Below are 24,113 nucleotides of genomic sequence, written 5' to 3'. Positions count from 1 at the left end.
CAGGCTCCCAACTGTGGAGGCTATATGACTTGTAATCACAAGTGCTCTGACAGTGTTTGCTATTCTGTTGCTGGAAAATCCCCCTTGCCTATCCTGAAGCTTTTATTTTCTCCTTATCCCTCATTTGCATTCTCTCTTTCATCCAAACAACACCACAAGTTCAGCATTTTGACAGGTTGTCATCAGTACCATCCCTATCCTGAGGGCTAGATCCATGATGTACAATTGTTCTCCACGGCCTCTTTCATCTTTCCTACGGAGCAAAGGAGGATGCAGAAAAATTTCAATGTTTTAACATACAGACTACTGTAGAAAGGGGGGATAATGCATTTTAGCATTCTAAGGGGTGGGTGCCAGATTAATGTGACAAACCTGCAAGAAGCTGGATAGATAGCCAGGAAGAGATGACATAAGGTGCAGTAGAAAGAGTTTTAAATTGGTGCTGAAACAAGCCATGTTAGCACTGATGTCATGAAGTCATGGAGTGTTTGCATACCACAGCAAGTGTTTGTTTTCTCCTTAGGGACAGTTTGTGTTTACTATAGCTGACAAGAAGAAAGGTGAGGAAGAAAGAGACAGTCTGTTTTAAAGCAGGATAGGAGAAGAAGAAAAAAAAAGGCAAGTCTTTCATATTTTCCTGGTGTTTGGAGAGTATTTTGCTCTGCAATTTTAACAGATTGTAGCTGGTCAAGGGTGGGAGTCCTTCAAAAGAAGGAACACGAGAAAACAAAATGGAAATTGTCAGTTAAATCCTGAATCTGCATTCACCAGGATCGTGTAGGGTAGAGGGGTCTAGAAACTTGAAGTCGAACAGACACTGACAACTTGGCAAGCTGTTTGCTGGTGATTTCAGGCCATGTGTACTTCATGATCCTATCAATCTAATATAAAATGGCCCAGACTGCATTTATCCTACATATACCTAGCCTGTATTTATCTTACAGCTAAAAGGAGCAGATCACCTGAAATTTCAGCATGCACACATATACTCACCTGCAGTGCAGTTTGGGTCAAAAAATATCCCAGCATTCTGGGGATTTTTGGTTAGCCCTGTGCACATAGAGGGTTTAGAAGATAGCAGCTGATGGGAACCACTGAACAGTCCCACTGATAACAACCTGGGACAGTTCATTTCCCTTTGTGGTCCTGGGCTGGCACCAAAGACAACAACTGCTAAAATCAAAAAGAACTCTTTTCACAGCAACTCAATATATTCACTGCATATACATAGACAGACTGTATAAAAATATTTAACATATAGATACATTTTAAAAGTAAATACTTAGCCTACTAAGGCTTTCCCTACCATATCAAGTTTCTAAATGAAAAGATATTCTTCTATGTACTTCAGGAGTTCAGAATCGAGATGCTAAATAAAATCAGTATTTCAAGGTAGAACTGTGTCTCACTGCTTATTGTGCAATAGCCAGAACAGAGTAATTTCCTGTTGAAATTAGAAATTAAATAAAGTATGGCTCGTCTCAGGAACTCACACTGCAGACAAGTGATGGTATTGTTAACTCCAGTTTTTTGTAATCTATGTAGAGATTTCTTTTTCTAATTGGAGATTCCTAACAAACACACTAAAAGAGACATGTATATGGTGAATTTTTGTGTACAGACATGCCCAGAACAGGTTATATATCTTCAGGTGACACCTCCTTGAATAGGTAATTTCTGTTTTCTTTTGCACTAATGCTTAACAGCCCAGCTCAGAGGAGACTTTGGAATTCCTTAGGCCAGGGAAGATGTAGGAAATAACATAACTTTAAAGAATTTGAGAGTTTGTGTATTTGTTTTTCTCAGCCTTCATTTAGATTTACAGCATTAGGGAATGTTTTTAAGTATTTTATCCATGTATCAATTATTCTCTGAAGAGGGCTTCACTGTATATCTACAATATTGCACTTGTGCAGTAAAAACAAGCATCTGAAGAACCCTCATGAAAATACATAAAAGCCAATTATTGTGATTTGTGTTTACATTCCAGCTGTCTTGTAATGAGATTTTTTTCCATGCCATTAAAAAGAGAGGATAGCGCTGTCAATTTCTGGACTCAGAGATAAAGTTCATGAAAACATTTAAGTATCTATTTCACATTTTGTCTTCTTGAGAAATTTTCCTGAAAAGATATTAATTTAAACATATCCAGGAGAGCCTTCATGAATTAAAAAATCGATTAAATAGAAGCAAGTAACTGCACAATGAAAGTGAACTCAGCCACCCCTTTATAGCCATTGTCCCTTCCCAACTCACAGGAATTGCTCACCTTTGATGATAAATGCCCAATGTATTTTGGGGCAGTCAAAAGGACAGGTCTGGCTTCCAGAGGAACTCTTCCAGACTACTAATGTTTCTCCTTGACTTTGAGCAGGGGCTAGATGGTCCAAGGGGAGACCTTGTTACTGCCAGTATGGGAACTCCAGGTTCATGGAATGCCTCCAGCTGAACTGCCCACCCCAGGCATGGAGACCTGGAGCCCCAAAGCCCCCCACACACAGACACCAATGTCCCTGCCCAAAAACACTTTGCTGAGCATCCCAGCATGGCTCAGGCACCTGCCCACACATACAGAAGAAGTTGAATGAAGCCCTGTAGGAAGTGGGAGGGAGTGAGTATACTACAATAATATAGCCAAACTGCAGCTGCTGTAATAGCACAGTCAAGTTCCCGTTTCCTAGAGGATGCCATGTATATCAAACCATCCTCAGTCTTAATTACAAAACAAAAAAATAATATGATCCTCTTACTGTATGTCTTTCTTCACCCTCTCATCTGCTCTGGTGCTTTAAATACCCAAGTTTTAGTTAGAAACAGATGCCTCAGCTTTAACATCCTCTTGTAATGGCTTAATACTCTAGGTAAGACCAAAAACAGAGGAAAAATACGCTACGCTGTGCACAACTTCTGAGCAAATGGACTTGAATATTCATTAAACAACATTTAATTTAAACACCCAAACCCTAAAAGCAGCAACATATGGGCCTGTTTTATTTTACATAAGCTGAATAGGAGGTTGTGCCATTAGTTTCTGCAGACATAATGTTCATTACAAATGAAGTATGTTTTCCTTTAGGGAATGCACCACCATTTCTGTAGTGTTGTCATTCCCCCAAAAGGTTCAGTATACTTACCATATGAAGTACTATTCTTGGCAATGTGCTTCCAAATGTAAACAAAATTCCCATAGATTTTCATTGACAAGGGGAACCTGAGGCAAATTAAATTCCTTAATAAGAAAAACAATGAAAAGAGCCTTCCCTTTTCAGTATTTTACCATATTTACAAGACTATCTCGACTTCATAGTTTGGTACATGGGTTTTTCTCCTACTCTTTGTGATGGAACATTTTTGCATAACTGTGTGATACGTGGTTCTACAGTCCTCTGCTGGCTAAAGGATTACTTTGCACAGTCCCTTTCAGAATCTAGGCTGTCTTCTTGTATGTGCCTTTACTGAAAAGCAAGATAATTGCTCTTGAAGTTTGTGTAGATTAAAAATGGCTGGATAAAAACATTTTCATTACTCAGCAAGGTCCATGAAAAAAATTTTGCACATGCTCCTGCACTTCATATCTCAAGATAGCTACTTAAGTGGTAAAACAATTGAAAAAAAAAAGAAAAGAAAAAAAAAGTCTGGGAGAACTAAGATGAATTAAGCAAGAGAAGATTCACTACAAAAGAAATTATTTTGTATCTTTGCTAAATAATACAGTTAATGTAGGAGTGAAGAAGTGTAAAATCTTGACACACCTGGGAAATCTATCCCCTTTGATCCACATAACAGCAATATAAAATGCTTTGCAAACTTCCCTTGACCATGCAGACAGCACTCTCAGGTTTCTGCCGGGTTTTTTGGCACTTGTACCCACAGGGGTTCCAGTGGAGCACTGATGAACCACTAGGAAAGAGAGTGATAAATAAATTGCTTTGTATGAACTTTGTGATTATTATAATTCTTACACGGTCTATGGGAATATAAAGATAGAAAAAGCACCTGCAAGCAGAACAAATAAAAGAAACAAAAAGCCACTGGGTCCATATGCAACAGGCAACTTGAACAGAGACAAGGTATTTTCTTGGCTAAGCAGGCTTGTGGGTTAAAGAAACCTCAGGAGTCTATAAGGGGACAGTAAAAGATCCAAGATTGAAGAACTAACTAGCTTCCCCACTTCCAAAACATTAAAATCAGTAGTAATCATACAAAGTATTTAAAGGACAAGGTGTTTATTCTATGGGCCAATGAACTTTGCTACTGAATAGGGGGATTCAAGTTATAAACCTTAGAGAAGAATGCCCCTACTTAGGCAGCCAAATACAGGAACAGCTGAGTTGTGAGACTAAAAGGGTACAAAATTATGTTTATCTATCATCACTGACAAGAGTTAATCCCCACACAGTAAGTCTGCATTGTTCCAGTGTTCCCACTTCACACACAGGACAGAAGAATGAAGTAGGAGGATATTTTAAGTACCTCACTGTTTTAAAGGCACAAGTGCAATATACTTCTGTACAAATACATAGAATAGACTATTTCAGTTGGAAGGGAACTACAATTATCATTTTGTCCAATGATCTGACTGAGTCAGGGCTGACCTTAAAGTAGATATGAAGGACATTGTCCAGGGAATTGTAAGGTCATCCAGTGACATCCTGCCAGGTCTGTAGGAGCACCTCACTTGCCTTCAGCAGGACAGGATTTTCTAAGGATGCTCCCCCAGCTCTGTCTGTGCAGCACACCACGTTAAAGCTCCTGTAAAAGTATTTTTTACTCCTACACTGAGGCTTTCACCCAGGTCATCAGACATTTCATACCAACAAAATATTGCCAGGAGCCAAAACACGGTCAAACCGAAATAAAGTATTCACCATGCTGAGGGAAGATTTATTTTTTTTCAAAAGCACAAATCAGAGTGGCAAAAGGCAATTAACAGGCATTAACACAAATGAAGATTTTCATGTTTAATAAAAATGAAAAAAAAATTATGCATATTGCACTCAGTGTTTAAAGACAGACGTTTATTTTTCAGCATTTCTTGGACCCTGGACAATTCAATTTCACTGTTTTCTGTGGTTTATGCATGAGTACAGTCCTTCAGTGCTTGTTTTTACCTGCACCATGCAGTTCAATGCTAGGAATAATATATCCTCAGTTTAATTAACTCCTCAAAAACATACAAGTTTAGTATTAGTGTGTGAATAGGAAGCAGCTTCTCCCAGTCCTAGGTCCTTACATCATTTTTTCCTTTTGTAATGCCCTGAAGTAGGGCCTAAATCAACCTCTCTACAATAACCGGAATTGATCAATTAAAATAAATACTTAAAACATAAAATCTCTCAGTTCTCATATTTTCTGATACCCTTCTACTTGCCTAAAAAAACAAAACAAAAACTTAATTTCACCTCATCTGTGGCAGGATCCATCACAGTATGAAAAGATCAGGGAAACAAGCTATGCAAGAACTATTGACCAACATTTTAAGAATTCAACTGTTTCCACTCTTTTAATTTAAAAATATTAAGCCGTTTTGATTGTTATTTTTACATTGGCTGTAAAACCAGACAGAAAACATTGTAAAAGCAAAATGTCAGTCCCAATTTTCTACTTACAGCCAACACTGTGAAGGAGATATGGATCTGAGGTCATCTGTCACAGAAAAGTTTTATTATCAGTGATTGAAACCTGTTATCAAATCAACACAAATGATGCCTGGCTTAACAAACAGGCTAGCAAAAATTGACAGAAAATGATAGCAGGGTAGCAGCTCCAGTACAATCAAATCAGATCATCATGAAAGGCAGCGAAGCATGTTTCGCCTAATGGGGGTCAGTGTGCAGCCTGGCCAACTTCATTAAATAACAGCTGTATTTTAACCCAGTGAACCCAAGTACAAACTGTTATCATCCACCCTAGTGAAGCACTGCACTCATCGTTTTTAGTGGTTGTGCAACATCTCCTATGTTAGGAGAAGGCCAGGTGCTCTGAATCCTCTGCCCCAGCACATTGCTGGACTTTACCTAACATCTCCATGTATGAACAGCAGCCACAGAAAGAAGATGGAGCTTTGTCAGAAGCACTGGCTGCCAATGGCCAGCTGTAGGAATCACAGTTACCACTCAGGATGTCTTTTAGTCACTTCTGCAGCTGCTTCATTAGCCATGGCCCTTACAGAGAGGAATAAATTAAGAGGAAATTTACAGAATTCGAGATGCGGACATAATTTCCCAGGGAATATTTTTGAGACATAACTAGAATTCAAAAATGTTAGCTACAAACTCAAGTTTCCATTTAATCCTTTTTAATGAAGGTGCCCAAAGACATGAATCTACTTGGATGTGCCTACTCCTAACACTGATTTGTAAAAGTTTACTTATTGGAAAATATACCTGCTCAGAAGAAATTTTGCCAGCATTCATAGAAAAAATAATTAACTACTTCTATGTCATCTCTTAGCAGTACCAAAAACCCCATCCCAAAAAAGGTTCACTAGATCTTGTTTTGCTCAAATAGAAGCACATGAGCAGGAAGCATTCACAACAGGTATTTCAAACTTATTACATGAATCTAGTATCATCAACAGCTGTTACTGGACACTCTATTTCCTTTCTGTAAGAAAACAATGACATTAAAACTCTTCTTATATAGGAACGGACCAAAACAATATGAACAAGTTCATTTCTTCTGATTGTTTCAAACAGATTTGATAGTGACCTACATACTTCAGTCCTTAAATGACACATTTTCTATCAATAGAAAGAACTCACATTGCCCATTCAGCTGACTGTTGGAACTGCAGTCTTCTCTAAGCATACTATGCCTAATTTATTTCAAGCCACTGTTGGTCAGCTTCATTTCTTCCCTTCAATATTTGTTCTCAAATATTGTTACTTGCTGGTCCCTAGACAAAACCACCTCATTGCACCCAGGTGGTGCCAAATTTTGCTATCTCTTGCCTATCAAAGCTCTTTTTCTGTGCAGCCAGGACAGTCATCTCTGCTGCTATACAATTCTATACCACTTTGGGTCCTTCCTCAATGACTCATTTTCCATATTTTCACAGGAAAACATTTTTTGTGTGTGCAACTCCAACAAGCCCTGGTCATTGTAAACAGTGATTATTACAAGTCTTTCCACATATATCAATTTGAGATTGCTTGCCACCAGATTAATTTAGACGTTTTTCTCCAAAATTCCTTCATCTTCTAATCCAGATTCCAGACTGTTGTTAAATAGATAAGATTCTTGATCCTGAAATATGAGGACCAGACCAAGCAGGCAACAGTGACAAAGCTACTATCTCTAAATGATGCAATGTGCCAAGTTCAGCAGGAAATAAAAGGGTTCCTTCAGCACACAGTGGGGAAAAAAAGTGTAGATTCCCGTTCCACCTAATTGTTTTACCTCCAACAGGAAAGGGGATTAACCTGGAGTGTTCCCAGCATCACATGTGCATTAAACCTCTGAACTACAGAAAACCTGCTACACCTTGCTTAGACTGGAGTGCAGAGGCAAACACTGGCAGAGCAAAACTCACATGAAGACTTCTGTGTACAACTCCCAACTGCTGAAGCATGAAGATTGCAATAATATGGCACCAAGTAAAATCATTTCAATCCATCTGCTTCACAGCTACTGTACTACCCACAAAAACAAATCTGTATTAAATAAAATGTAAGACATTACAAAGCTGAAGAAGGAAACCCTCAGTACTCAAATTCCAGAAATAATTTCTTGTGGAGGCAGACCCCCCCAGAGCAGTACCACTTACTACATAAACTCAAAACATCAATCCTACACAAGGCACTGTGCCACGTACCTTCATGCAAGCACTTATTTACAGATCCTTTCTTGATTGCATAGAATTAAGGTAAGGAGGCTTCTGAAAAGAGCAACTAGAATTTGTGCCAGCAGTCTAGAGCTTTCAAGTAGTCAACATTTGGAAAACACTAACTCTATGGTCTTCACTGAAACAGATGGTTTCCATTGAATTCAAACCAAGAGTGAAACAAGCATATCACTTCACTTCTCAGCTCCTTCACAGAACTATTTTTAATGTGTGTCTTCAAAGAAATTCACCTCTTTGGCAGGGGACAATTTGGCCTCCTTTCAGCCTATTATATGAAAAATTGCTGTGTGTCTTCCTTGTATTTGTATTGCTGTGTTCACACCACCCCCTAGTGATTGTTCAATTACACTGAACAGTGTCACTGCTCTCCCCTTTCATGCTGAACATTATGTATGGGAAGGGTTTACTGCAGCACCCCAGCTGTATGAGCTGTACAGCTAACAGTGTGATGCTGCTGAACACAGACAGCAGCAACCCCGTCAGCTCAAAACTCAAACTGAAGGCACTACAAGAGGCATTAAGTGCTTCATCTATACTTAGCAGCCATACAAAAAGGACCTTCCAAACACCATTTGAACAAGAGCATGCCCGCCTCCAACACTGCCTGCTTGGAATTAGCTCCTACTACTACCTGTAGGAAGCTGTGGTTCACTTTAAATTGATAGTCAAAACAAGACTTGCTTAATTATCAACAGATTTTAATCCAGTGCAAATAGTTCACCTATACTGAATTTCTCAAACTTCACAAAATGGTAGCTTGTGAATCAAAATTAAAAGGCAAACCAGTATTTTATTGACAGACTTTATTTGATGTTAAAGTCATGAGCAGCTTCCGCTTTCCAGAGTAATTCATTCTATACTTCTTCACAGAATGATGCTGCCTGGAAGGGAAAAAACACATCACTGACACACAATTAAAACAATTTTTACACTTGTACTTTTATAAAGCCTGAAAGACTGTTTCCCAAACAAGTAAGATGAACCACACTGCTCTTCTTGTAAGAGCATAAAGCTCAAAATTTCCCAGCACTGCCATGGCAATAAATGAGCCTAAATTATAGCAATTCTGCAGAAGAGATCAACAAGCTAGAACTGCTTTGACAGCTTTCTGTTTAAGACATTACACTCACTATATCAGCTCCCAGACAGACTGTTTAAGCTCCTTCCAACTGAGTCACTCAGGCCATTTGTAATAAAACCTGTTTTTTCTGGAGCAGTTATTGACCACAGCACTTATGTTCCTGCAGCAAAGATATAAAAATGTAGTCTGACTTGTCTGTAAGAGCATCCTGTCTCTAAGTATTTCACTTGAAATGAGTACCTGTAAGAAAACAACATACATCTATTCCAAAAATAGGTATCATGCTCCTTCAATCTATTTTAGACAATAAAATTTAAACATCTATCCTCTTTAGCATACCTTCAAATGAAAAACAGTAAGACTAAACCATCAGCACCTTGGTAAGAGTAAATCTGAAGTAAATAATGTATTATTTCAGTCTTTATACTGATCAGGTATTTCATGCAAGTCAAAGTCACATAAGCTACCAACTCAGTTTTAAGTGCAAAAGTGATTTGTAAATATTCTTAACCTTAAACTCCTGCACTGGGTTCTGTGTCTGCAGAGGTAGCACAGTCTTTGCCTAAGTGAACCTCAGAGTTGTTATCATAATGAATGCACTGCTGAATGGCTGCCCTTACAAAGCATTCTGAAGGCATACCTGTTATCTGTTTTCCACCTGAAGGATGTTCATTTACTGAAAAAGAGAAAGAATCAATTAGTAAGAATTTTATCTAAATTCTACAACTGTAGAAAATTGAGCTTTGAGGGTTTTTACTGACACTCGTACTTTTTTCAATTAACCACATTGAAATGTGATAGGAAACCCTCCAAGTTTTGACTACTGCAGAGACAGAAGACTTAGATTTCACTTACTCCCTTAAACTCAACAGCTATTTAGAGCTTAACTAATGCTCAGAATGCAACTGCCTGTTCAATTACACCGAGAGGCTACAATGGCTTCCAAGTGCTTATCCAACCACACTTCTGTTTGACGGCCCCACCTGACACTGGCTGTCACAGCTACAGCTGTCACATTCAAGGGAGGGAGGGGACTTTTTTCCATTTCAGTATCACTATTTTGAATGCAAAAATCAGGTGAGGCACATCCACATATTCTTGTTCCAAATTTTAGCAAGCTCAGCAAGCTCTAGAGCCACAGAATATATTAAATAACAAAATATTTGAAAATACTTCTCTTGAAACTGCAGGAAAAATAGAATGGGAATGCTAAAGGAATGAGAAGTGAAAAGAAGCATCAAAGAAAACAAGACATCAGCATAGTTATCTCTGATTTTTTCATGACTACATACATAACTTTTAGAATATACACCTGCCTAAACATTTCTCAGAATCAAATACTGACACATTTACAAGGTAAAATAATTCTCACAGATTCTGTAGGTGGACTCAGAAATGTATTCCAGGGCTCCTATTAAAAATTCTTCCACACAGCTGTGATAAGGATGATGAACCATACCACACCATGATCTCTGAACATGCATTTCTGAAGACAAAGCTTAGTGTATTTCACAAATGTTTTTCTATAATGCAGCACAGAATTCTTCTCAAGTAAGTTGTTCAGGAAGTGCACAAAATAATTTATCTTAAGTGACAACACAAAGATGAACAAATCTGGTAAATGAGTCACATCTAACCCATGCATACTTATCAACTGAAAGATCATTTTAAAAGACATCAAAATATCTCTAATCAAAAGCACAGTTTACCTACTCCTAAGACTACACATTAGTTTGACAAGCACTTGATACAGAAGTCACATCTCCTACATAACTACTAGAAGGCATGATCCTTGTCTTTAATTTCTCAACTGTTGATATGTTTTAAGAGCTTCTATGAACTGGACACCATTAATAATTCAAGTGAGTCATCTGATCACTTTTCATTAACACTCAAAACTAGCTACCTTTGGGTGCAAAAGTCTTAAAAGGAAGAAGTTCCTCCATACTACTGGGATTGATGCAACATGAAATGACTCCTTTGGCACTGACAGAAGTGTGTAACATTAGGTTTTACTACTAGTAGTAACATTAGGTGTTACTACTATATCAAAGGCTAATTTTGGCCATAAACCACTGTAGGACTTCATGATTAAAACAGCATTAAAGTACAAAAGAAGAAGGCTCCTAATGTTTTCCAGTAGAGTAGTTCCCTGATCTACTAACTGTCAGTAACACTGGCTCCTTTCCATCCAGGGCTAAGAAGAGCTTCACCTCCACATTTAACTACAAAATGTAATTTCACTGAGATTTCCAATTCCACTGTAATTTGCATGTTAACTTGGAATACTGCTGGGCAATAGTTAAATACAGTTTAATGCTGACAACTGTGCCATTTCCAAGCACCATCTCAAGTGCATCAAGTGTGATGTGACTTAGCTTTCATGTACACCACTACTTTCACACAACGGTCAAGTTACACATGCAAGTGCACTGTACTACTTTGAATCAGATCCTGTGGTGACTGAACCAATGTCTCAGGTCAACAACATTGGGATTCTTGTATTTCTTTTCACTGGGAATTATTTTCAAGTTGACTCACTAGTTTCAAAAGGTCTGGCCAAATTTTACTTCTAAGTCACACGAATAAAATTCATTATGTCATTAAGTGAACCCTCATATGACAAATAAAAGTTTCAAACATGCATACAAGGCAGTACAGTGCTTCAAATAAAAGAATAGACACATTGCAGTGATGTGTAATTCAGGCACCAAATCCATGCTCATTTCCAGTACCTGCAGATACTTCATTTCTGATGGAGAGTTCCAAGAAAGTAGGAAAAAAGCAAAAGTGAAGATTACTAAAGTTCAAGATAACAAGGTATTTTCCACAGCTACAGAACTAAGCATCAAAACCCATTACCCTCTCTCCCCTTGCTAAAACACCTGAAAAAAACCTCACTTGCCTGCACAGCTTATTCAATTTTTATCAGAAGACAGAACACTGTGAAGGAAAGTGACTAGCTTCCCACCCAACCTATTCCTCAGCTTTGGTTCTGTTTCATGATAGAAGAAATCTGCCTCCCTCTAACCTGCCTGTATCAGGTTGTAACCACAGCCAAGTCTATCAGTCTAGCCTCACCAGAGGAAGACTCCACTACCTTGGCTATCAGTCCCTCAAACCCCAAGGCATTCTACCTTATCTTTATTTACACACTGTCCTCACTGCCTACACCACACATCCTTAACACACTTACCTGGGTAAGGAACACCATACCAACAGTAACTTGGTGGAGTAAGCATTAGGGGTTTAGGCAGCCTGAGTAACAAGTGTTTAGATAATCTCAAGTGCGTATTGCGAGACTGAGTTACGTGATTAGAGCAACACTGTTAGATTTATGAAGTTTAACAGTGACACATAGGAAACAGTAATTTAGGAAGCATTGTTTCATGTCATATCAGCTAGGCTGGCAGCAGTGAGGAGCAAAACTAAGCTACTGAGCTGATGACAAGCTATACAACACACAGTTTACCTTCTGTTATCCAGTAGAATAGGTGAAAAAATGGAAGAAAAACAATGTTATTCTGTTGAAGAATTCATAATCAACATTTCAAAGGCATATGCTCATTCTACCTTCAAAGATATTCTCATCCTACCTTCTTGCCAGCACCAACATTTGCCTTGGCTGTGCCCCTGACTTTCTTCATTCTGTTCTTACGCTCTTTTCGCTGCTTCCTGGAAGTCTTCTTCTTTTCATACAAGCCGTGCTATTAAAAACAATTGAAGGTTGCTTTTAACATTGTTTCTCTACTAACAACTCTTGAAAAGTTCTATAGTTTCTGAAATGTTCAAATAAAGTTTATGTTTGAAATATTAACTAAGTAGTAAGATCATTAACTAATGAATGATTCAACATAGAATGTAAACATTGAAAAGGCACATGGATCAGCCCCATTTCTTATGCCTATTTTAGACTTCTAGCAATGTTTTGTTAAAAGTTACTGCTAAACACCTCTGGTATTATCAGTTTTGCCTTCCCAATTCCCTAGTAATACAGAATAACAACACAGCCTATTTTGCAAATGCAGAAGTTAACATGTGCTATTTTAGGAGCTCTCACACAACTGTACTTTCACAAAACCTAAGTTTTTACACATGCAAATCCTGCTTTCAAGATACCAGAAAAAACATACCCTGGCAAGCCTGTGCTTTGGTTCGTTTTTCTTTGCATAGTCCAGGGAATCATAGATCATGCCAAAACCTGTTGTCTTGCCACCACCAAAGTGAGTTCTGAAGCCAAAGACGAAAATTACATCAGGGGTTGTCTTGTACATTTTTGCCAGCTTTTCCCTGATTTCTGTTTTGGGGACTGTAGCCTTCCCAGGATGAAGAACATCAATGACCTAAGAAAGAATTTAAACGACTTGATAAAAGGTCAATATCCAGTACACAGCCCCAGCAGGTGCAACAGTCCCATCATGAGCTCAACATTTAAACTAACCCACCTTAGAAACATAAACTTATTCATTTGACACAAAAGCATTCAGAAGTTTCTTGCTTCACTGAGTTATTTAAACTGAAAAACACCTTTAAAATCATTAAAACCAATAGTAGATCCAAACCTGTCTCAATGACACTAAGTCATGTTCTTACACCTACATGTCTTTTAAATACCTCCAGGAAGGACGTCCTAAGCACTTCCCAGAGCAGACTACTCCAATGCTTAATAATTCTTTTGATGCAGAAATTTTCCTCAACATCCAGTCTCAAGCTGATACAACTTCATCATCAAGACTTTTAAACACATTTAAACCCGTATGTTCTTGCACTTCCTTTTTTAAGAACTCTGGAGATTTTAAGGGGCCCATATTTATAGCAGCTAAACCTTCTTCCAGCTCAGAACCACCAAACAAATAAATGCCATTTTCTGTAGTCTTTTACCATCTGCTTGCGCTGCAGAAGTCTGTTGGTCATGAACTTCCTGGTTCTGATGGTCACTGTGTCATTCTGCAAGAGAAAGCATTAAATAAAACAAAACAATAGCTACAAATGCAACAGAAACTGAATATAAGCATAAATAATGCACAGTACCACAATGGTCAGGAGCCTCAGATACTGACAGTGTGCTCACAACCTAAGTGGGCTGGTCTTGGGCTACAGAAAGCACCTTTAAAAAATACAGTGAGAAACTGACAAACTCATCCTGTTTCCAAACATCATAGTAACATACACACCTTCACTACCATGAAAAGCTGACACAGCTTTTCGTAAAAGACATAGCTCGCAATCCCAAGTACGCCAACAATACAACACAAGTTTCCTTCCAAGCCTAAATATTACTGCCTCTACGGCATCCCAGCCCTAAGCACAATAGAGTGCCCAAGATTCCTTGAAAGGAAAAACAAGTCAGTGGGTACAGAAGAGCTTAGCAGTTTTTTTCAGTAAATTACACACGTAGCACAGTACTTTGTGTGTTAGTACCTAACCTCAGAATAAGGACACGGCAGTGGGTAGAGGAGTAAAAGGCAGGGTGAAAAGGAAGTGAAGATATAGAACAGAGTAACTGACCAAGCATTGGAAAAGTAAAGAAGCTCTTCCTGATGTTCAGGTGAAACTTCCTGGGCTCCAGTGCTATTGCCTAGCACTACCAAGCAGAGCCTGGCTGCATCCTCTAATGCCCCCCTTCAAATACTGATAAACATGGGTAAGTCAGCCTTTCTGTCACCTCTTCTTGAGGTGAAGACATTCAGCTCTCTCAGCCTTTCCACCTAAGAGAAATGCTCCAATCCCCCACTCATCCTCACCACCCTCCACTGGAACCGCTCCAGGAGCTCCATGTCTGTCCTGGACTGAGAAGCCCAAACCTGGACACTACGCTGCAGGTACAGCCCTACCAGGGCTGAGAAAAGAGACCAGCTCCCTCAAGCTGTTGGCCACGCTCCCCCTAACGCAGTGAGGAAGTTTCTCTGAAAACCCAGCACACCACAAGGTTTACAGAGAGGAGCAGCCGCACTAATCGCGGGTGTGACCCACGGCGGCCCCCGCAGAGGAGCAGCGCACAGGTGCCGCAGAACACAGGGCTACCCTGACCGAGCAGAGACACGGCGCGGCCCTCACCCCGCAGCTCGCTGCTGCCGGCGGGCACGAACGTACAGGGGCCCGGTCGCAGGAGCCCAGACTCGGTGTCCGCCATAGCCCCACGGGCAGGTGCGGGCAGGTTAGGCCAACGTAGCGTAACGGTACAAGAGCACGGCGGGGCAAGGATGGCAGCGAGGCAGGGTGGATGATGGGGCCCGGCCCAAGCACTCACCATGGCTGCGACCGCGGCTCCTACAACCGGAAGAGAAAAGGACCGGCGCTACCCCACGGCCAATCATAAGGCGGCGCGCGAGTGCTTCCGGCAAGGGTGGAGTCGTGCGTGGGGCCGCCCTTTTCAGAGCCAGTCCTGGGCGGAAATAGCGGCGGGCGTGGCCATCGTGGGCCCCATAAACCCGGGCGCGGAGGCAGTTCTGTGTTTTGGTGGTGTTGGGCTGGGCTCTGTGCGTGCTCGGCGGTGCCCCTGGCCGAGCTCAACTCCGCTGTGTGCTGTTCCTGTCGGCGGGCTGTGCGCCCTGGGGTTTCTGCCCGTGGTGACCTGTGGGTGCTGTGGGGACATTCAGAGCCACGGACTGAACGTGGTGGTGTAGCCTGGCGGAGGAGTTGCTTGGGGCTCCGGGAGTTGGGCCTTTCCAGCCTCGGCAAGAGACGACTGAGAGGGAGCCTCATTCATGTACATAGACAGGGAGGGGTGTCAGAGAGCAGAGCCGGGCTCCGCTCTGTGGTGCCGGCTAATAGGCCAAGGGGCGGTGTGCCGGCGATGCTCGGGAAGTTCCCCCTGAACACGGGGAGCAGTTTCTTCGCTGTGCACTGAGCGCACACGGGAGCAGGGTGCGGGTGCCTGGGCCTGTGGAGGGACCCTCTGGGGCGGTGTCCCCGAAGCGGCGGTGCCGACAGGGGGCGCTGCGGGCGGAGGCCGTGCTGACCGCCCCGGCCCAGTCCCCGCGTGCAGCCGCGTGGGCCCCGCCGCCGCCGCGATGGTGAAGGAGCAGTTCAGGGAGACCGATGTGGCCAAGAAAATGTGAGTGGGGGTCGTGCGGTGCTCGTGGGCTGAGGCGGGCAGCAGCAGAGTTGCGGGGGCAGAACCGCTGTAGCCGGAGCTGGCGGTGTTGGTGTGGAGGGCCCCGGTGGACAGCTCATGGCACGGCTGCTCCGCTCCTAGGAGCGCTGGTGCAGGCTGGGGTCTGTCACACGGGTGGTTGTGCCTGTGTCCAGCTGGGAGTATGCCCAGGAAGGTCGATAAGTCCCTCAGATAAAAACCACCAAGTCACCGTAAAGCGGCTTTATTATTTTTATAGTTATCTGACACGAACCTGTTTCAGAAACGTTGCGAATCAACCTAGCTACTTTTGCGTTGTTTTAGAGTACTTTGGGGTCCTAAGAAGGGCAGTGAAGCTGCTGAAGGAACACCAGCCCTAGTGGGGAGCGTTTGAGGGAGCTGTTTGTCCAAGCTGAGAGCCTGGAGAAAAAGAGGCTCAGGGGAGACCTTATCACTCTTCTAAAACTATTTGAAAGGAGGCTGTAGCCAGCTAGGAATTGCTTTCTTCTCCCAGGCAACCAGTGACTGGATGAGAGGGCACAGCCTTAAGTTGTACTAGGCAAGGTTTAGCTTGGGCATTAGGGAGACCTTTTTCACAGGAGGGATGGTTAAGCATTGAATGGTCTGCCCAGGGAAGTAGTGGAGTCACCGACCCTGGAGGTGTTTAAGGAAAGCTCGGATGGCACACAATGCCCTGGCCTAGTTGACAAGGTGGTGTTTGGTCATAGGTTGAGTTCAGTGATCTCCGAGGTCTTTTTCAACACAATCGGTTCTGTGATACTTGCACGTAGGTGTGATTGTCATTATAAGCAGTTTTGCATATGTATGTAAGCACATGTATATATATTTTTATATTTATATATACCTACTTATTTATATGTCCCCATACATATATTTGAAATTTCCTGTCCTAGAAGCCACATCTGTTTTGGCATGAAATCTCCAGAAGAGATGCGTCAGCAAGCTCACATTCAAGTGGTCAGCAAGAATTTGTATAGTCAGGACAACCATCACTCTCCGCTGCAGTATGGAGTACTGGACCATCGCATGGTGAGAACCTCTCTTTTGTTTTCCAGTCTCTTTCTGGGGAATTGATTAAGTGGTTAAAAAAAGATTGGGGTCACTGAAATGTACTATTTGTCCAAAGTAAGTTCAAATGAGTCTTTACTTGAATTTCATAGAATATTAGTTGCAGTAACAACTACTTTTTTCCCCACTTTTGGTGGGTAGGAATGCATTCTCTTGAGGCAGGAAGTTACTTTTCTACCAAAGTGCTGGGATACCCAGAGATGTGTGTCACCAAAATGCCACAAGGTAGATTAATGGTCTATACATCATTTGCAAGACCTGCCTGAGTCCAGGTCATTGGCATCAGCAGGGGCTGTGTGTAAAAACCATTTTTCTTGAGGGTCAGAGTGACTGTAATGCTATTGATGTGCTTCATGTGTTGGGGAAAAGGAGTGGATCTGCTACTAAGATTCCTGACTAGCTTATAAACTGTTGTATTTTGTATCTATCCCATCAGTTACAGCTAACTTTTTTTTCTCTGCATGTGTGTTCTTTTTCTCCCAAAGGGAACCAGTGAAAAAGACCGTCCCTGTGAAACCTGTGGCAAGAGTCTGGCTGACTGTTTAGGGCATTATGGGTACATTGACTTAGAGCTACCCTGTTTTCATGTTGGGTACTTCAAAGCTGTGATAGGCATCTTACAGGTAAACATGATCATGATTTGCTGTCAGCTTCTAGCCTAAAAAAAGGAACTTTTGAGAAAAGATGATGCTTGAAAGTGGTTGAGAAGGCCAAAATAAGGTTGCATAATGAACCTTTGTGTATGTTTCCTTTTGTAAAATACATGTATTTAAAGACTAGTCTTAGTGATGTTTTGTGCAATCTCAGACCAAAAATTTAATCTATTATTTTTCTGCAGTTTGATTTAAATATATGCAGGATAATTTGCCTTTCAGAACATCCAAATAAATCAAAGCTCTGTTTGCTTTATATGAATTTTTAAGACCCTGCAGAGCTTAGCTGAAGATTTGCCTCATTGACTGGGTTTTCCTCATGTGCTTTTTAATATGTATGTCATTTGGTCTTCCAATCAAGACCGTGGTATCTCATTCAAAGAAATGCACTGTGTTGAAGAACTTAAGCTGTGGTTCAAGAGGTTACATCTCTGAATGTGTCTCTGAAACGAGTGTGTTTATACACGTTTACCTTTAAGATGATCTGCAAAACCTGTTGCCGCATCATGCTGTCAGTGGAAGAAAAAAAGCAGTTTTTAGATTACCTAAAGCGACCTGGCCTTACTTATCTTCAGAAGAGAGGGCTGAAAAAAAAAGTGTCTGAGAAGTGCCGAAAGAAAAACACTTGTCCTTATTGTGGGGCCTTTAATGGTGAGTATCAACATGAGCAGTTTGTGAAGTTATCTGCTCTGGTGGTTTTCACCTTGATGGCTGTGGTAGGATCCAAATCTTGAATATGCTTGTTCATTGCACAGCTAAGTGGGTGTTCTCTCTGGCCTTCATTAAGAAACAGGCAATGGCATTTTTAGAGCCAGACACATGCTTGTTAACCTCATTTGTGTGGATACAGACATTTTCCTAGTTGCTTGTAGTATTTCATGTTTCACGTAGTAACCAATATTTGATACTTGAATAATGACAAAAACCCCCCCTTTTAATGTGTTTTTAAAAATGTTGGGAGCTATTGGCAATGATGAATATATTCACATAGAAGCATTTGATAGCATTTGTAGTTTTGAGTGAGCATCATTTTTCATCATTGAATTAAATTATCTTAAGATTATTCCTTCTTCAGGGCAGAGTATTTTTTTAAGAGTTTGTATGTGGTTTTCAAAATAGGCCTTGGTTTTTTTCCACTTACTCTATTCACATGCTACTGCTGTTTAAGAACTTGGTCTATTACAGGTTTATAGTAGATGGTTAATCCATAACTTCTAAACCTGAAAATTGTGGGTTCTTTGTTGAAATGTTCAACAACTCAATAAAAGGAGAGCTTCTTTATCGTAGGTGCCCTGTCTACACATAAGGGCCATAAACAGTGGGCATTTAGGCAAGTTACATGATGGGTCAGAATACTTCAGTGAAACAAATTGAGCATTTGGACTTGTCGGTGGAAGTTTCATGAATCATGTTACCTGCATGACATGAAAATATTTATATTTTTCTGATAATTCACTTCCAAAATTACTTCAGAAGATACTGGTAAGATACATAAATGGCACTTCTTAGTCTTGTTTTCAGTGGGAACTTCTACTTTAAAAATATCTGCTGTGAATGAGGTGAAGCTGAGTTAAAGGTGTGGGCTAAACCACCTATTTTCAGCCTCAGAGGCTCCCCCATCATGTAGGTATACCAAGCCATCCATATAAAAAGGTATAACTTGATTGTCCTTTTGTTCTTTGAGTTTAGGAAGTTGGTTAACAAAGCTGATCAAGTTTTAATTTGTTCTTGTGTTCACTGAAGGTTTAGCTTGTTTTGGAACTGTAACTTGCTTAAGTTTTGGTGGTGTTTTGTGTTTTTGTTATTTTGGAAATAAAATCCCAAGGCAATTGATATTTAATTCCTTGCAGGAACTGTGAAGAAGTGTGGTTTGTTGAAGATAATACATGAAAAGTACAAGACAAATAAGAAAGTTGTAGATCCAGTGGTATCTACTTTTCTCCAGTCCTTTGAAACTGCCATTGAATATAACAAAGAAGTAGAACCCTTACTGGGAAGAGCTCAGGTGAATTTTACTATAGCCTATGTCTTTTGCTATTTTTTGTGCATGAAATAAACACCTTAAAGGCTTGCAATGTATCAGCTAAAGTCTTGTGATGATACAAGAGTTTTGTATATCAAAATATACAATGTGAAGAATGTTTGTATCCAGTACAATAATGTTAATTTGCTAAAATTAGAAATTTAGTACATTAGCATGTTCTGGTACACTATTACCTGCCTGTAAAGGAAGGGGTGTTCTTAGTGTCTTGTGCTTCTGTAAACTAGACCAGGAAGAAGAAACACAGGTCCATATGAAGTTTCTCTGTATATGTAGGTTCCCTGTAACTTCAATATAAATTCCAATACACAGGTTTTTTTCTGCAGAAATTCTTAATGTTAAGAAAAAAAGAGCAGACTTAATTTGCTAACTTTTTGTTTTGTTAGCTTTTCATTGTATACACTTTTGTTTCCTTCTGCTCTTACCAAGCTGGAAAGATCTCCAGGTACATACTTGAAAGAAAAAGTAGTGAATGCAGCAGTAGCTGTACTAAGACAAGAGAAATATCTAGGTAGTGTACTGTAATCATGTGGGTTTTTTTACTAATGAAATGAATACAATGTACTGTGAGTTTGTTGTAGGACATTGAGTTGCTTCCTTTATTGACAGTGAAATACTCTCCATTAACTCTTGAGACAGGAGAGCAACACACTAGGAAGTAAACATGCATGTATAAGGAAAAAATGGAAGGAAAGAATATATAGCAAGTTAACATTTGAGATGCTAAAAACATCGGTTCAGAATAAATAAACCAAAACATAGTTGGGTTTGCATGAATAGTTCTCTATTTGCCTTTGAAAATGGCTATTTCTGAACATCAATAAAATAAGGGGAGGAGGGAAGCATTGGAACTTGACATGATGGCTTCTTCTCCCCATTTTTCCAATGGATTTTGTAGGAAAACTTGAATCCTTTGGTAGTATTGAACCTCTTCAAAAGAATCCCAGTGGAAGACATTCCTCTACTTCTAATGAACCCACAAGCAGGTAAACCTTCAGATTTGATCCTCACACGGCTCCTGGTGCCTCCACTGTGTATCAGACCCTCTGTGGTGAGCGATTTGAAGTCTGGCACCAATGAGGACGATTTGACAATGAAACTGACCGAGATCATTTTCCTCAATGATGTGATAAAAAAGGTGAGTTGATCTTTGCTCTCTGAGACTGCTGCCTTCAGCAAGACTTGAGTGGGACTGAATATGGTAAGTGGGTTTGCTGCTTACAGTCTGGTGCTGTATTTCTGTGTCATTGGGCATTTTACTGAAAGAGAGGAGCAGCTTATTTCAGCTGGGACTGGCTGAGTGGCTGCTTGCAGCGTAGGACCTGCTGGAGGTCTGCTGGGTTCTTATGAGAAATATTTTTTCATTTCAGCTCTGGTCTGTTAACTCTTATTTTAATTGTTTCTTTTTTTCCCCTCTCCCATGACTGTCACACTTTTTGCTTAGTTACATACAATGAAAATATTACACCTATTGATTTGTGGGGTTTTTTTCTTGTAGACCTTCCTCTTTTCTTACGTCTTGTGCTTTCTTTATTCCACTGTTGGACCTTGAGAAATCAGGTTTCATTTAGCATAGCCATCAAATTGAGACTAAAAGATGATTTGACATTTTATCATTTGCTTAGAAGAGCACTTCTACCAGAATAATACTTTTCATACTTTTCAAAACTATTCCTTTGTCAGGCAGACAAAATGAGTTGAGTACTAACTCTTCTATGATTGAAAAACTATTAACTACTGATTTTCCTGTCAGTTAAGTTATATTAGCTTAAGTGGATTGGGAGAAATGTAATTAAAAGCAATACCTAATTTTGTGAGCATTTGTTCAAAGCCCATATTAGTCAAAAGACTTTTCTTTTTTGCTGGGTTGCCTTGTGATGGGCCTTATGCTATAGTAATACGCATCATCTCACAAAGTTATTTTCCCTTTTTCATTGCAATTGATGCGAGTTTCACGATATCATTTGCAAAGGAAGAGTTGTACTCATAACAGAAAATTTCTTGTGTAGTTTAATACATGTTATATTTATTTTCTGAATTGGATTACTATTTTGTTTAGCATAGGATATCAGGAGCCAAAACACAGATGATTATGGAAGACTGGGATTTTCTTCAACTGCAGTGTGCCCTGTATATTAATAGTGAGCTCTCTGGCATACCCCTCAACATGGCACCTAAAAAATGGACCAGAGGTTTTGTTCAGAGACTTAAGGGAAAGCAAGGTTTGTTTAAAAAATTGCTTTTAATTATTTTTTTAATAATTGAACCACAAATCTTTGTTATTGCCAAGTCTCCTTCTGCTACTGCTGTGTTGCACCTCAGTGCTGTACCTTAAATCATGTTCTAATGTACTTTCTTAACACGTAACATTTTGAAAACTATTTTTATTTGAAGAGTTTCAACTATTTTGTTTTGTTAGGTCGGTTTAGAGGCAATCTGTCTGGAAAGAGAGTGGATTTTTCTGGCAGAACAGTCATTTCACCTGATCCAAACTTGAGAATAGATGAAGTAGCAGTGCCTATTCATGTTGCTAAAATATTGACCTTTCCTGAAAAGGTAAGTCGTGTAGGACTCAAGAGGTTTCTCTATTGCTTTTTTTTTCTCCCAGGTCAGATCTCAGTGTTGTTTCTTTACTCACTCTAAAAGGGAGTGAATGTACTGCATTATGTTGGAAATGGCATTATTGATGCTTTGCTAGTTCTCTTGCTGCTGACAAATAAAGATCTGTAGTACTGGATATAGGCAAGTGCTGACAAGATGTGGTTTAAGGAGTGACATCTCTAGAACTAACAGTTTTGCTTCATATTTTTTCAATTCATTCATAGATTTGTATAAAGGAGTGGTTGGGTACTTTTATTTCTAAGATTCCATCCCAGATTTTTAATTTTATTTCCCTCTGATAATTCTGCTCTAAGATAGGCTGATGTTTTTCTGCTCTATTCTTTCCTGCAAGTTCCCCTCAGCAGCTGGAGGCTGTGTAAGGGGATTGTCAGTTGAGCCTAAAACTTGAGAACACAAAAGCCACCTGTAAAAACAAGATCCTGAAACATGTTCTGCTTGTTTCTGATTGAAGTCTTTATGCAACAGGTGAACAAAGCAAATATTAATTTTATGAGGAAACTTGTCTGCAATGGTCCTGATGTTCATCCTGGAGCAAACTTCATACAGCAAAGGCACACCCAAATGAAAAGGTATTGTGCTTATCTGTAATGATTCACTTTTTATTTCTCCCCATCAACTTGTTCTTGTTGGTGTGTGAAGGCAGTTATATCTGCAGGGATTAAAATTTATTTTTAGAATCTTTCATAAAGGGCAGTAGAGTTGTCTTCATGTTCTCAGGTTTAAAGTATGAGGTTTTAAAATACTCTCTTGCATTTAAACTAAAGTGCACATACTAATGATGTTGAACTGCAGTTAGACTCAGTCATAAAAGAACATAAATCCATCTTAGTTAAAGTGGAGGATGTAGTACAGACACAAGTGAAAACAGGTGGTTTTCATGTGAAAGCTAATCTAAAGTCAGTTTATATGTAGGAAGGAGGGGTAATACGTGAGTGAAAGTTCCTATACTCTGATACAATGAAATAAATTCTGTGCATTTACAAATTGATTTTTTTCTTACTTAATGTTTAATCACTGTAGCTTTGACTAATGTCAAAATACAGTCATTGCTTAAAATAGCAGTGACTGATGTTCAGTCCACACCAGTTTCATTTTTTAGTTATTACAATACAAATACTCCATGATTTAATGGAAAAGTTGGCATTATAAACACAGAATTAATTTTTAGTTGTCTTTGTTTAGTGTCTGTGTATCTTCTGACTGCTTTGTTCTCTCTTCCTATGAAGATTTTTGAAGTATGGGAACCGAGAGAAGATGGCCCAGGAGCTGAAGTTTGGTGACATTGTGGAGCGCCATCTGATCGATGGTGACATCGTCCTGTTCAACAGGCAGCCCTCTCTGCACAAGCTGAGCATCATGGCCCACATTGTGAGTGCACACAGGCTGGCACAGGCAGTGCAGCCTGCAATACCAGGCACTTGGCCTTTATGGTGTTTCTTATGCAAGCACAAATAAACAGCTCCTGCTGAAACAGTGTGTGGAGCAAGGATGAATGCAGTGCAGCTGTGCCCGTGCATGGGAATTGATGTGTACCCAGGCAGGCTGCTGTATGCTCACTTCTTCCAAGAGCCATAATTGACCTTGCTATCTCTTCTTGTGTGAGCATTTCATTTTCCTGGAGTTGATGTGATCTCTACAAAGGATGTTGTCCTATGTGCTTTTTATAAATATTTCATTATGAAAGTTATTAGCTACATTTCTGTAAT

At 40.0% G+C, this 24,113-nt stretch overlaps 2 protein-coding genes across 3 annotated transcripts in view; one reads left to right on the top strand and one right to left on the bottom strand.

The window, feature by feature from the left end:
* Positions 1-8,632: 8,632 nt before the first annotated feature.
* RPS24 (ribosomal protein S24) lies at positions 8,633-15,243 on the bottom strand. Of its 2 annotated transcripts, XM_066554863.1 has the most exons (7): positions 15,178-15,243; positions 13,809-13,874; positions 13,061-13,270; positions 12,524-12,634; positions 11,663-11,679; positions 9,568-9,603; positions 8,633-8,727 (listed from the first exon to the last, which is right to left on the bottom strand). In XM_066554863.1, the coding sequence occupies exons 1-5, from the start codon at positions 15,178-15,180 to the stop codon at positions 11,674-11,676; spliced, it is 396 nt and encodes a 131-aa protein (XP_066410960.1). In that variant the 5' UTR covers positions 15,181-15,243; the 3' UTR covers positions 8,633-8,727; positions 9,568-9,603; positions 11,663-11,673. The 2 variants fall into 2 exon arrangements, with proteins under 2 accessions (XP_066410960.1, XP_066410961.1); XM_066554864.1 differs by lacking the exon at positions 11,663-11,679.
* Positions 15,244-15,832: 589 nt separating this feature from the next.
* The window catches only part of POLR3A (RNA polymerase III subunit A), a 32,558-nt gene continuing 24,277 nt past the window's right edge, over positions 15,833-24,113 (top strand). Inside the window, exons 1-10 of the mRNA XM_066554748.1 lie at positions 15,833-15,984; positions 16,917-17,052; positions 17,577-17,714; positions 18,224-18,395; positions 19,595-19,749; positions 20,684-20,923; positions 21,845-22,007; positions 22,205-22,341; positions 22,873-22,976; positions 23,634-23,775. Of these exons, the coding sequence (XP_066410845.1) occupies positions 15,941-15,984; positions 16,917-17,052; positions 17,577-17,714; positions 18,224-18,395; positions 19,595-19,749; positions 20,684-20,923; positions 21,845-22,007; positions 22,205-22,341; positions 22,873-22,976; positions 23,634-23,775 (1,431 nt within the window). The 5' untranslated portion in view covers positions 15,833-15,940. The remainder of the gene's footprint in view (positions 15,985-16,916; positions 17,053-17,576; positions 17,715-18,223; positions 18,396-19,594; positions 19,750-20,683; positions 20,924-21,844; positions 22,008-22,204; positions 22,342-22,872; positions 22,977-23,633; positions 23,776-24,113) is intronic.

The sequence above is a fragment of the Molothrus aeneus genome, chromosome 8 (assembly GCF_037042795.1).
Source record: "Molothrus aeneus isolate 106 chromosome 8, BPBGC_Maene_1.0, whole genome shotgun sequence".
In the NCBI taxonomy this organism is placed as follows: domain Eukaryota; kingdom Metazoa; phylum Chordata; class Aves; order Passeriformes; family Icteridae; genus Molothrus; species Molothrus aeneus.
The sequence above is the reverse complement of the archived record's forward strand: the minus strand, read 5'-3'. Positions and strand labels throughout refer to the sequence as shown.